We start from the raw sequence: 13,325 nt of genomic DNA on the forward strand, positions 1-13,325 counted from the left end.
CGCATCGGCTCACCATCTATAGTGGAAGGCTGGCCAGCTGGCGAGAGTATCGGGAGCACGATATCCAGTTCACCTACTGCGGACTCCGGAGAGCAGGGTCTGGTGATCTGATTTGATTATCAGATAATCAATCAGATAAGACGGTCCTATGGAGCCTGGAAGGTGCAACCGGCCACTCAACACTGGCAGCTTCAATTTTGGCCCCCAGCCCATCCCACGCCAACGGGCCACACACCTACTTTGGCAGTTGGAGAGCCGCTAGGAAGGCAGCACCTCGCTGTGTCCGTCAAGGGTCCAATTGCAGGCATGTCTGCTGCTGCTCTGGAAAAACTCTTCAGGAGCAGTGCAGCCACTAGTACACGAGTACCAAACATCACATTCTACGGAGTAGGGCTAGCCTCCTTGGATGGAAGCTTTGACTTCTAGAACCATACCGACAGCCTCAGATTAGATGGCCCACAGCTCCGTCTGATGTACTTTCAGTCGCGTGGTAGCGGATTCAAGCCGACCCTCCTGTCCAGCTTTTCATCGCGCTGAAGTCTAGCGCGACTTTGCGCGCCGTTTTTCGGCCTGGGAGTCAAACTGAGCGTTGCTAATCGCCCCATTTTCAGTGCTTTATAATCACTGGCCTTTCCTGCTGTTCTCGCGCTCTTCTGATTTATCACCGTTCTCTACAGCTCATCGATTTCAACGTACTCCAGCTACTTTCTTGGAACCTCCTCACAATGAGGTTTAGGCTCCCATACAAGCGCGATGAGTTGCCGGTTGACGAGAACAATCAGCGACCGGCAGACAATGAGGGTTTTGTAGAGAAAGGGACCGAATCCCAGGGGGCCGAGGTTGGCATCAAAGAACAGAAGCAAGACGACATAGTTAACCCGGACTTTCAACATGGTGTGCAGGCCGCCCAGGCCATGACCCAAGTTTGGTCGTTCAGCCATATTGTCGCGGCTTACATTTTGTAAGTTCTACACCACCTGCGACCATATCTTAACTGCCGGTTTGGACGGAACAAGCTGACCACCATAGGATCTGGGTCATCCACTTTATCATGGCTTTCGCTTCGGGCATGATTGGGAACCTAACTCCATTCGTCACCAGCTCTTTCGCGGAGCATTCGTTGACTGCGACAACATCGATCATCTCTTCTTTGGCTTCCGGTCTGATCAAGCTTCCATATGCTAAACTGATGGATATCTGGGGTCGCCCTCAAGGTTTCGCTCTGATGGTCGGTAGCATGACCATTGGCTTAATCATGATGGCGGGCTGTAAAAACGTGGAGACATACTGCGCCGCTCAGGTCTTCTACCAGGTCGGGTACACAGGCCTTGACTTCACAATGACCATCTTCGTCGCGGATACTTCAAAGCTAAAGAACCGAGCGTTCTGGATTGCATTCGTTGCTTCTCCCTACATTGCTACCGTCTGGGCCTATGGCCCCGCGGCACAGAGCGCCCTCGGCACAGTAGGTTTTCGCTGGGGATTTGGCGTTTGGGCCATTGTTATCCCGGTGGTTTCGGCACCACTGTTCTTCCTCTTCTATTACAACCAACGCAAGGCTGAGAAAATGGGCCTCCTGCCCAAGATTGAATCCAACCGCACAACCCTTCAGTCTATCGTCCACTATGTGAGAGAGTTCGACCTCATCGGAATCTCCATCTTCGCGCTTGGAATGGCGCTCTTCCTCCTCGCCTTCAATCTGTACACCAAGCAAGCAGACGAATGGCGCTCTCCACTCATAATCTGCTTCCTAATCTTCGGTGGACTTCTCATTGTCGGCTTCATTCTCTACGAAAGATATTTCGCCCCCGTAACCTTCATTCCATGGGAGTTGCTTAAGAACCGCACTGTCATCTTCACCTACACCATGGCCGCAAGCCTCTACATCGCCTGGTACATCTGGGACAACTATTTTTACTCCATGCTCCTGGTTGTCTATAACCAAGACGTCACCAAGGCCTCCTACATCAGCAACATCTACACCGTCGGCTCCTCCTTCTGGGCTATCGTCATGGGGGTAGTCATTCGCTACAACGGCCGCCTGAAATGGCAAGCCCTCTACTTCGGCGTCCCCGTCACCATCCTCGGTGTCGCACTCATGATCCACTTCCGCCACGCCGGCGTCAATATCGGCTACATCGTCATGTGCCATATCTTTATTGCCTTCGGTGGCGGCACCCTAGTCATCTGCGAGCAAATGACTGTCATGGCCGTCTCACGACAGCAGGATATCCCCGCAATTCTCGCAGCTGAGAGCATGTTCATCTACATTGGGTCCGCCGTGGGCTCTTCAATCGCTGCAGCTATGTGGACTGGGATCTTCCCCGCCAAATTAAAGGAGAATCTTCCTGCCGATGCCCTACCCAATCTTGCAACGATCTATGGCGATATCACGGCGCAGTATGGGTACGCCGTTGGGAGCCCCGAGCGCGATGCTATCAACTTGTCCTATAGCCAGACACAGCGGCTGATGCTGATTACCGCGACTTGTTTGTATTCTGTCACTCTAGTGTCAGTGCTGCTGTGGAAAGACGTAAATGTCAAGAACATCCACCAGGTGAAGGGTCGCGTTTTCTGAACAAAAAGTATAGCTGGACAACGAATTATTTACCGGCTGCCTTGCGGCTTTCTTGCGGAATGAGGATGGAGTCTGCCGTCCCTCACTTGGTGATAATCACTATAGATTTTAGATATTAAATAATATCTGGCAGTCGAGAAAGACCGTTATATTCAGACCTCAGTAAATAAACACTGCAATAGCTTTCATTGTTGGCAAGGCATAGATTACGGCTTTCCATTCCTGGTGCTGAAGCTATTTATGGGCATCCCTTTGAAGGCCTCTGCTATCAACTGGGCAAGCTTCATAGCAGGATAATCTTGGTTAGCAGGAAGCCCTTTCTTGCTCTACATATGATATCGGCAGAAGAGGCATTAAGCTGGTCCAGTCTGGTTATCTCTGAGATGTCATCCCATTTGCAAATTATCTACTTCACTGGATATCAAGGTGCAGTAACATGTTTTTGTAGTAGAATGGTTATTTGTGAACCAACTTCATGGGTAGCATCAATGGTTTAGTTCTTCAAACGTCGCAACTGGATCCACGTATCGACACCCCAAGCTTGTTATTAGCAGGTCGTTACCTGAGAATAGAATTGAAATATATGCATTTGAGTAAGATACCCGCTGCAGAGAAAGAACGACAATGTAAGCGGGGGGGAGTGAATGAAAACGATCGAAGTCTCCCAGAGTCATCAATCTACCACTGCGCAGTCTGATATCCATAATCCAACATGATTGTACCCTCGGAAGGCGTGCCATCTTGTTTCAAGAATCGGAACTGGCATTTGCTGAGGGTTGGGTGGCTCCTCAGCCAGTCAAACACTACTGCCGCTGCCTTGACCGAAATCATCTTCACCGAGACTTCGCCAATCCCCGGGCCATCGACAATATTTTCCAGCTGTAGAATGTGATTCTGGAAGGGGCTGGTCATGGCACGGGTGATTTCCCTCTTGAGTGTCGGTCTGCAACGGAAGATGCCTAGGATGCGGGTATAACCCTGCTCAATGATCAATTTCTCTGTATCGGCGGGGATGGGGTAGGTCGGTGTGTGAACAGGAATAACCCTGCCAAAGGGTAGAGCGTAGGTTCTGTTGGTATACCCAGTTACGAAGTTGGCAGCGTCTTCTTCAGTGACGAAGGTGATCATTGCGGTGTTGTAGCCGGTGATGCGGTACGTATCCGCCAGGCGAGCGCTGTAGATCTCACCTACAATGAACGGGAGAATCTGACTGAGATTTTTATCCAAAGGTATTTCTTCTATACGAATGGTGCGGTACACGTTTTTGTCGGAAATGGAGGGGATGTAGCGAAGGCCATATTGGAAAACCCAGAGCTCGTTGTAGGGCTTGCGGTAGTCGAGCATGTTGGTGCGATTCATGAAAGCGTCCAGCTCTTGTTCTGCGTCGTCAAAGACACTGGTTCCTTTCAGAGACCAGGATATTTCCCCATACCACTCGGCGGGTTTGATGGGTTCGGGTTTTGGCTTTTTCCTTGAGGGTGGTGCGGTTGGAGGGTGACACTGTGGAATGATAGGCGAGATACGCTGAAATGAGAGCATCACATTATCAGTGTATAATGAACAGTGTTATATGTTAGGTTGTGCAAGAGAACGTACCTGGGGTCCCAAGGCAGAAGTCTTCAGGTTATCCACAAGCCCGTCCATCGGGACCTCCAGAGGATCAACGAGCATAGGGTGGTTCTCATTCTGCACAACATTCTGATAGAGGTGCGATAGAGATTTAAATTGAATGTCTTCTAGTCCATCATCGAGGAGGTCTGCAGAGTATGCCAGAGGGTTGTGTGTCATTTCGTCCTTGTCTGACTTTCCCTTAACGCGACAAGGGCAGTCACGGTGCTCTTGTCTAGAAGGTGAAGGAGAATTGAGGGATAGAATATGAGTGTGGATAAATATTGAAAAAGCGCAGAGCCACAGAAGAAATGGGGTGAGGAGAGAGAAGAAGAAGACAGCGTAGACGTTGTAATCTCCGTGAAGAACTGAGACATTACAGACTTCCCCATTGGGAAAGCGCTGGAGGGAGCCCTCAGCCATGGAGTCGACCAAATGCCGTTGCCTACAGCAATAAATGATTAGATATAAGGCAGAAAAAGAGAGAGGAGAGAAAGCGAAAAGGAGAGCGAAGTAGTTGAAGGGTGAAAAATATGTTGATTGGTGACTGGGAGGCGGTCCTGAATATTGTTGTGAATTGCTGTATGACCATCACCAGAGACAAGTTTGAAAGATCAAGGAAGAAGAGGCAACACAAGGCCAGGTAACTAGCGGTGACAACCAAATGTAAGAGACATATACGGTAGACGAGTCTAAGGATATTATGCACTTTAGAGAGGAAATGTCTTTCGGTCAATACAAATGCATACTAGAGCTTTGTTGATCTTGTCATATACTAACCAAAAATAATTTGAAACTATCAGTAGGTATATTCAATCTCCCATTGCCTCCACATATCCGGTTTGAACCTACACAGCAATTTGACAGACTACCCAAGGAACTCTCCTTGAGCGAAAGCGATCCAAGGTAACTTGGTATCCCAGCACCTCTGCATCAGTGTACGAGCATTGTGTATCTTAGAATCACATTAGCGAGAGGTAGCAGTGTTAGAGCCTTGTGACTTACCTGCTTCATTCCAGTTCCCTCTAAAAGCTCTAAGCGTTCTTTGATCTCAGTTCTGCGCTCAGAGTCCTGGGTCTCGCATCCCGCAGTAAAAATGGGAAACAGTACGCCTGCTTCAACAGCCGAGCCGGACCGAATCGCGGCCACTGATTGCATTAGGCCATCTAAAGCCTCTGACACCGCATCGGAGCTGGAAGGATTGCCTAGAACCCGACGATGAAGGTGCAGCAAGCCCGCATATCGGAATGCTCTATCAACAGCGATCATGTCGAAGGATTCTGAGTCTTGGTAGTGCTTTTCAAATGCGTGCGCGTGTGTATCGAGTGTCTCCCAGTCAGATATTAAGGCTTCTGCTTCGTGGACTATCTCTGGGGAAGGTCGCCATTCAGGCAAGAAGGCCCCCGTCTCATCAAATCGCTCATTGTCACAATGATGCACTAGACCTCCAAGCTGCATCAAAAACAAACCAGTCCGAGGAGTAAATCCCGTGAAACAGTCGACTGCAAACTCGTCCCAATCTTCAATAGCCGTGCAAGTATTCAAGACAGAGTAGTACGCCAACAGGGGCGGCTGGTGGTGACGACACGAAAGCGAACCCATGATGTCCAGGTAGCCAAGCCAACGGGTCAGAAATGCCCCGACGCGGTTCCCAGGGTACGCAATTTGGGCCTGCCGAGCTAAAAACAGATCGCGGGCTAGTTTTAGATGGCTTTGCCATGGTATAGGTACTTCAAAGGTGCTAGGAGAGACGATTTTCAGTGAGAGCAGCATGATCGCAGTTGCAAGATGACTGTCGGCGATCTTCTCCTGCTCATCCAAGGCTACGCGCAAAGATGGAAAGACATTGCTGACCCAGTGCGCAATTCGATTTGCTGGCTCAGGATGGCCCAGGAACCTGGCGCGATGACTTGCGGAGTAGGCGAGCATCAGGTTGAGAAGGTTCGAGTCGTTAATCGCCACTGTCCAGTCAGAATGAGATCAGAAGCGAGAAGGATGATTATATCTTACTAGCAGGCAAGACAGAGCTGAAAGGATTATCACCACAGTCATGAGGGACCAGAACTTTTGCAGTGTGGTTGAGAAAATGATGGAAGTACATCAAGTTGATAGGCACGTTCAGCAAAGAAGCCGGAAGTGGCGAGAGGCATCGAGGTATATTTATAGGCACGGGCGACCCATAGTAGTTGTACTTGCGATCATACAGTTCACGGTCTATCCTCGTAGGAATTATGCCTGGACTAGATGCATTGCTTCCAGTCTGCGACTGGACCGTGTCCAAAGCATCATTGACATCGATGGCCGAGTGGTCATCATTATTTCCTAAATCCGTATCAGGACGACCACAGTCGACGCCATAGTGGTCGGTCACAGTAGTGAGATAGGCCTGCCACTTCTCGGAATTTGTAAGGCTACGGTGGTCGCCAAGTGCATGGCGACCGCTGCGCGCATAGATAGAATTGGACCTGGTGGCTTTCAGTCTGTTGAGGCTGACACCAGGAGATCCATCCATTAGCCTGGCTAAGGAGCTATCCGAGGTTTCCTCGAAATCATGAGGTGTGCCGGACGCAAACAGGCTTGTGTCAAGTGAATAAGGCGAAAGGGCTCCGTGGGAATCTGAAGGGCTGGCGGTCGTGCAATCGGCGACACCGGTGCCTCCCATGTCAACCGGGTTCGATCCAGAGCAGTTCTCGTAACCGGGCAGACTAGCTTGCTTAAAGGCATATTCTGAAGCTTCTATCGCCGGCCGAACAAATGATATTGGTTGGGAAATGGGCCCAGAAGGGAAGTTGAATTCCAACAGTGAGGGAATGTTCGTATTGTTTTCTGAAGTCGGTGGATATTGAGGGACAAAGGGGATTGCGACCAGGCTGTCGGGATTGCGCTCTCTCGGTAGAGGGCCTGTATCGCTTGTGGAAGAAGTTGGCCAGGTAGTCATGTCTTGTCCTCGCGACAAGTCCATCTCTACTGCAGCTCTATCGGTTGTACGGTTGGGTGACTTAAGAGACTGGTCAGGGACAGTCGGAGAGTCTTGGATATCATGTAACCTGCTAGGGTACGTTCTTCCTAAAGTCATCTCCCCTGCGAGCCTAATATCCCAGAACAGCATTTCCGCGGGTTCGTCCTGCGCAGCGTTCACCTCCATACTACCGGACTCGAACTGACGAGTACTGTTCGCTGGTTGTGGTTGGGCCATGTCCGGGGGTGATAAAGGGAAGGTAAACGAGACGCTACTGCACTGAGAGCTCGGGGAACTGACGGACGGTCTTCTTCTTGTCCTCCCGCCCCAGTTCAAACGCAAGCTGTAATCGCATGGTTCGTTTTGCCGGCAACAGTTCAAGCACGCTGGCTTTTCCTCCCCACTATATCTAGGAAATCAGCTGAGCGACATCGAAGACGCAGGACATACAAACCATTTGATCTTTCGTGCCTTGCATGGCCTACTTGCTGTTAACGAGTGTCCAGAAGATGGGAAGAGTGGGCGAGTCGATAAGCTCTACTCACCAGCAACCTTTGCGAGATCTCCGTTTAGGCTCGGGAGCACCGGGCCTCCGAGGACGCGGCATTTGATGCTCAAATCAAAGGCGCCGGAGAAAAGAGATGATTATTCGACGAACTAATGGTCCGGGGTGAGAGATAGTGCCAACTTAGTCTGCGGAGTAAGATCGCCATGCAGCGCGGATATCTAGATCTGATCTTTACAGGGCTGAACGAAGGTGTTCGTTTCCGTCTGCGAGTTGGGCGCTTAACCCAGGAGGACAGAAAGCGATAGTCGATAACGATGTAATCGCGTCTGTTATTCGTACTCATCGAGGTGCGAAATCTGGCAATGCCAGCCAAGTGGTCGATTGAAATATGGAGCTTTCAATGGCCGATGAATGACAAGTGGAAAGAATGACGGATGTTTAATAAAGACTGCTTCGCCGTCCTTGGGAGAAGAGCGGAGAGAGCGAGTCACGAGAATTAAGGTGTTATCCGCTATAGTGATGAATCCAGGCACGAGACCTCTGCCACTACCGTACTACTTCGTAGCTACAGCAGAAGCTACAGTAGAAGCTCCTGTCCGTCAAGATCCTGAGGGTGGAGGTCGGATGGAGCAGAGACCGATGCGAGGCAGCAAAGCAAGTGTAAGCAAGGAAGACGCCGAAGAAGAGGGAAGAAGAAGCATAGTTGGAGGAAGCAGTTGGATGCACTTGCATTGTTATCGTATCGGCTGCCTAGATCAATCACAGCCCGCCATCTTAGGTGGGGACGGGTCGACCTGCCTCTTCGAGGCCGCTGACACCTCAGGCTGCCGCTGATAAGCCTGGGGGCCCGGCAGCCGGTATTTCTCAGGTTCCGGATTCCGGAAAAGCTGACATCAGCTGGACAGCCGGACAGGGTTCCTTGCTTTTAGCTTTCCTAATGTTCTACTCCGTAATGTGCAGAGTCGGTTGCTGGTTAATGACATCTTTATGAAGATTTGCTGGGCTGTTCATTTATCCTCACTTACCTTCTTGTCGACAGTATTCGAGCGTACCTAGCCTGTAGCTGCTGCTATTTTATACATAAACCTTGTCCTACACCGTCTTGTTACACCGTTATCGCTATCTTATCCTAAATTGCCTACTCCAAAAGCCCCGATAATATCATGTCGTCAATCAGCAAACTCCACCCTTTGCAAAGGCTACCGAGCCCGTCGAGGGGGTTCTCTGCTTTGATTCACGTATGGCTTCCACCTTAACCTCATATTGCGCTTCAATTTGACCATCTCCGCAGGCATCCGGACTGGCGAGCTTCATATGGTCCTTCAAGTAGTGAGTGTACATATTCCATGTACTACGATCTGTAGTACAGCTTCAGGATTGTCCGACTAACGTGATTCCCCTAGTATGAACGACAACCCTAATCATGCGTAAGCTCCATCGAGTCCAGTTAGAACCAAGGTTCTTCAGCAATTGACTTTCGGTTAGCAATGAAGCGTACGGTTGGCATTTCCAGTACCTGACCGTCATCGGTTTATCTCTTGCTACCATTACCTTCGCTGTCGGACTCCTGGCGGACATCACCCTGTCGGCTCGGCTGTTTCTGTTAAAGAACTTGCTATCCGTCTGCAGCGCTCCTATGGAAGTTCTCATCAGCATCCTTTACTGGGGTCTTCGGCTGGTCAGCCCCATCTCCCCTTGTTACTTGAATATGTACTGATCAGTTATGAAGATCGATGAGCGTCTCGTTATTCCAGATTGGGCTGTCATTCCCATGCACGCTGGTACGTTGCTCCTCTTATACTTCTTACCCCATCGGTCTTGTTGCTAAACCCGTCTCAAGATATCAGCTTCCACGCGATTCCGTCCATCGTCTTCCTGATCGACCTTCTCTTCCTCTCTCCGCCATGGACCATCAGCATTGGACCCGCCCTCGGTCTATCCAGTGCAATCGCCGTCGGCTACTGGTTCTGGATTGAACGCTGTTTTCAGCATAACGGATGGTTCGTTTTTGTCCCCTCGCCCTGTCTTGATCGATCTAACTATTTTCCAGGTACCCGTACCCGATCTTCGAGCAACTCCCTTTCGAGGGCCGCATTGGGCTCTTTGCTCTCAGCGCCGTTGTCATGGCTCTCAGCACCGCAACCCTAAAATGGCTCCATGGTCGAGTGAACGGTTTTGGAACGCCTCTGAAAGCTCAGGCCCGGCCGGGTACTGTGAAGGCGAACGGTAACTTTTAAAGGGACGTTTCCGGTTGTGCAATGGATTTAGACCCCCTAGAAGTACAGTCGCATAGATCGCTTTCGTTATTAGCAACGTTGCAGCACATAGCCTGAGTGACGTGGTCTAATTTGATGGTATTTCAGTGCATGGATTTACCATTAACGAAGGCTCAGTCATGTGGCCAAGCGGTATAGACTAGATCAAATTAGATTATATAATGCGTCGACCGGTACCCCAAATATATCCACATATCACTATAGCACTGAATTAGGGCTCGAGGCTGCTGTAAGGTTTTTTTTTTACCATAGAGAGATACAGAGTGTGCATTGACTGTGCGGTAGCGGCAGGCTGTGAGCTTTATACCCTGGCCCTACCTAAGTCGGCTTTAAATTCATAGAACCCTATGATTATATTGACAGCAAGGTGATAGGTTATATGAATAAGTTCACGGTAAACGCTCAAAAATCCTTGTTAACAGTACACAGGGGTAAGAACAACCCCGGGGAAAAATCCAGCGACGGATAATAGTATATGATGCCGAGAAAGTGCCGGCAATAGACTTGATATAGAACAGAAATCATTTGATGAAGCTGCGCCTCTTGCGGTTGTATGCCCGCTGGTCCTTAAGCCATTGTCGGTAACCCTGGACACTACCAATCTTCTCACCATAGTAATCGGGGACAGGGTTCGTCATCGAGTTGGAAGAAGGATCAACACGGTATCGCTTGATTCTGTCAAAGAACTCTTTCTCTTTCTGCAAATTTGTCAGCCTCCATATTTTAATACTGCTGGGCATGACGAAACGCCAATCAATAACATACCACCAAGAACGCCTTCTTGTAACTACGATTGACGAGTCCCCAAACCGCGTTCCCCAAGAATGGCCCAACGAGCCAGCCAACAGCACCGCAGGCCGCCGTGGCCATTCCCAGAACAACAAACGGATCCAAGCCCATAACCTGGGCGCCCAGGTTCTCTAGGTTCTGGCTTGAAAGGACCTGTACGCCAACCATGGTGCTCACTGCCGAGCTCACGATGGAAGAAGCGAGTGTGTACCGTCGACGGGAAGCACGGAGCTTGAAGTATGAGTTCCAGTCGAGTTTGGCGGCCTCCTCACGGGCGGAGGTGGTGGTCGAGTTGGAGCGGACGGAGATTGTGTTCTTTGCGTAGATGCATGGCGTAGCAATCTGTGCTTGCGGACGAGCAGATGAGGTTCGGAGCGTAGGAGAAGCTTTGAGGAATCGGACTGTGGATGTGCTGGATGGGCGTGTTTGGTGCTTGAGCGAGATGGTCTGATAGATGGCGGAGGTCTGGAATGCGACGGGGTTCAACGTGGTTGATGAGACGCGAGTGCACAGAGCAGCGCTGCGCATTGAGTTACTGAGAATAGTGGTATGCATTTTGGGAATCGGAGGGAAGAACTCTGTAGTGTAGAGTTGATTCGAAAGTTGCGGATCAAGCTGTTCTAAGCCTTTCGTCAGTTCCAGAGACAGGCTTGGCGGATTATGTAACACTGTATATAGCGGCAACACAGGCCTGCCACACGACTTGAACTCACCTCAACCATGCTTTCTACAACCATTTGCCGACGAATTTAAAGTCTCGCCGCCCTCAGTAATGCTCTTTGGAATGCAAATGCTTGTTTATGACGATCTACTTCTAGGCCTGGTCCCACAACTATAACTTGGCCTGTCTTCCCGCCGAGCTTCTTGCTTGGTCCCGTAGTATCCTTCTAAGGATCTTTCCTGATGCACTTTTGGGTATCTCATCTATGAAAACAACTCCGCCCCGGAGCTGCTTGTGACCTGCCAGATTGTACTTGACATACTCCTTTAACTCTACCTCAAAGGCACGGCTTCCAGCCTTGATCACAACATATGCCCGCGGTAGCTCATTACCTGGAGCCTCTGGATCGGGTGCGCCGACCACGGCAACGTCTGCAACGCTGGGATGCGTGAGAAGGAATCCTTCTACCTCTACCGGGGAGACCTGCAATCCTTTGTACTTGATGAGTTCCTGGGTGAGGGTTAGCATATCACTTCGATGGTGAGGCTTATGTGCTTACCTTTTTCCGGTCAACCATGATTATTTTTCCATCTTTATAGACTCCGATATCTCCGGTCTTGTACCAGCCATCAGGTGTGAAGGCTTCTGCAGTTGCCTCCGAGTTGTCAAAATAGCCTTTCGTGATCATCGGCCCTTTGAGCAGGATCTCGCCCTCGTCTCCGCCTCTAACATCTCTCATCCGTTCATCAACGAGCCGTAACCTCATATTGGGTAGTAATGGACTGATACCCCCGGTATTGTCGGATTGTCCCCAGGGCATGGTGGTCACGCTTCCAGTGGACTCGGTCATTCCCCAGCGCTGACTGATGGTGCATCCCAGCTTCCTTTCCGCTTGCTCTTGGAGCTCTAAGCTCAGGGGCGCTGCACCTGACTCTGCCCGGACAAGGGTTTTGAATTGATCTGTCACGCGGTCACTCCGCACAATTGCATGGTATACCGGTGGGGCTGTTGACAAGAAGGTCACTGCATACTTCTTACAATAGTCGATGAACTCATCGATATTAAATCTGGGCATCCAGTACACTGTCCCTCCAGCAACCGCGGGTGTGATGAAACATCCCAGACACCCTGCAATATGGGCCGTGGGGAGGTGTCCGACTGTCCGATAGGGAACTTTCAGATGTGGCTTCCCTTTTTTAGAGTCCCGTAACACCAACTGAGTGAATAGGGCTTCGGAAACAAGATTCATGTGAGACAGCATAACTCCTTTTGGCGGACCAGTTGTCCCAGACGAATACAGCAGGCAGATGGTGGTATTTTCCAGCGCGTCAATATCCACAATCCGCTCCCATTCCAGCTCCGCCGTTGTCTGCAGGAAATTCCTGGAATTATCTTGGCATAAAAGCCGCCGGTGCCCCATACTCTCCAGAACCAACACCCTATCCGGTGGAATACCACATTCCCGCGCAGCGTCCCGCGCCTTGGCCCTATTCTCCGGACACGCAACAATCACTTTACTCCTAGACTGCCTTAGCTGCTTTGAGACTTCTGAAGTCGTAAGCGCCGTCGATGCCGCAGTGTAGACACCCCCTGCTCCGATGATACCCCAGAACACAGCAGGCAAAAGAACTTGATTCGCCGAGATACACATAACAGCATCTTTCCCGGGGCCGTCTGCACCAATACCAAATTCAGACCGGAATACGTGGGCGAGGCGCTTGGTTATCGTGCGTGCCTGGGCTTTTGTGATGTGGTTTGTTGAGTCCGCCGCTTCGGCATGAAGGATTGTTGACTCAGTGGTAAGGGATAGCTGGGACTCTACAGCCGTCAGATGTTTGCCGTCTAGGCACTCTCAAAATTAACGTACCGAATAACAAAGTGAGCAGATCAAGCCTAGGAAGCTCGTAGTCTTTCTCAGGTAAGTATTGCATTCTTGAATTGTGGTC

General features: G+C 50.3%; 5 protein-coding genes across 5 annotated transcripts; 2 read left to right on the top strand and 3 right to left on the bottom strand.

The window, feature by feature from the left end:
* The first annotated feature begins 550 nt into the window (after positions 1-550).
* On the top strand, positions 551-2,655 carry BDW70DRAFT_12663 (major facilitator superfamily domain-containing protein). The gene is made up of 2 exons (XM_073735119.1): positions 551-961; positions 1,030-2,655. The coding sequence occupies exons 1-2, from the start codon at positions 726-728 to the stop codon at positions 2,576-2,578; spliced, it is 1,785 nt and encodes a 594-aa protein (XP_073598277.1). The 5' UTR covers positions 551-725; the 3' UTR covers positions 2,579-2,655.
* A 601-nt stretch (positions 2,656-3,256) lies between these two features.
* Positions 3,257-4,609, bottom strand: BDW70DRAFT_166059 (uncharacterized protein; the record flags this gene model as incomplete). Its single annotated transcript, XM_073741895.1, has 2 exons — positions 3,257-4,102; positions 4,175-4,609. The coding sequence occupies 2 exons, from the start codon at positions 4,607-4,609 to the stop codon at positions 3,257-3,259; spliced, it is 1,281 nt and encodes a 426-aa protein (XP_073598278.1).
* A 445-nt stretch (positions 4,610-5,054) lies between these two features.
* On the bottom strand, positions 5,055-7,331 carry BDW70DRAFT_148607 (fungal specific transcription factor domain-containing protein; the record flags this gene model as incomplete). Its single annotated transcript, XM_073738889.1, has 3 exons — positions 5,055-5,141; positions 5,192-6,147; positions 6,197-7,331. The coding sequence occupies 3 exons, from the start codon at positions 7,329-7,331 to the stop codon at positions 5,055-5,057; spliced, it is 2,178 nt and encodes a 725-aa protein (XP_073598279.1).
* Positions 7,332-8,614: 1,283 nt separating this feature from the next.
* Positions 8,615-10,101, top strand: BDW70DRAFT_131803 (putative integral membrane protein). Its single transcript, XM_073736049.1, has 7 exons — positions 8,615-8,891; positions 8,945-8,982; positions 9,057-9,080; positions 9,139-9,331; positions 9,383-9,434; positions 9,494-9,653; positions 9,704-10,101. Exons 1-7 carry the CDS (start codon positions 8,817-8,819, stop codon positions 9,888-9,890), a joined length of 729 nt encoding a protein of 242 aa, XP_073598280.1. The 5' UTR covers positions 8,615-8,816; the 3' UTR covers positions 9,891-10,101.
* A 349-nt stretch (positions 10,102-10,450) lies between these two features.
* Positions 10,451-13,310, bottom strand: BDW70DRAFT_157892 (uncharacterized protein; the record flags this gene model as incomplete). The annotated part of the gene is made up of 5 exons (XM_073740432.1): positions 10,451-10,627; positions 10,695-11,338; positions 11,628-11,889; positions 11,939-13,197; positions 13,247-13,310. The coding sequence occupies 5 exons, from the start codon at positions 13,308-13,310 to the stop codon at positions 10,451-10,453; spliced, it is 2,406 nt and encodes an 801-aa protein (XP_073598281.1).
* Positions 13,311-13,325: the final 15 nt, after the last annotated feature.

This window comes from Aspergillus foveolatus, assembly GCF_047715535.1.
Source record: "Aspergillus foveolatus strain CBS 279.81 unplaced genomic scaffold BDW70scaffold_11, whole genome shotgun sequence".
NCBI classification, from domain to species: Eukaryota; Fungi; Ascomycota; class Eurotiomycetes; order Eurotiales; family Aspergillaceae; genus Aspergillus; species Aspergillus foveolatus.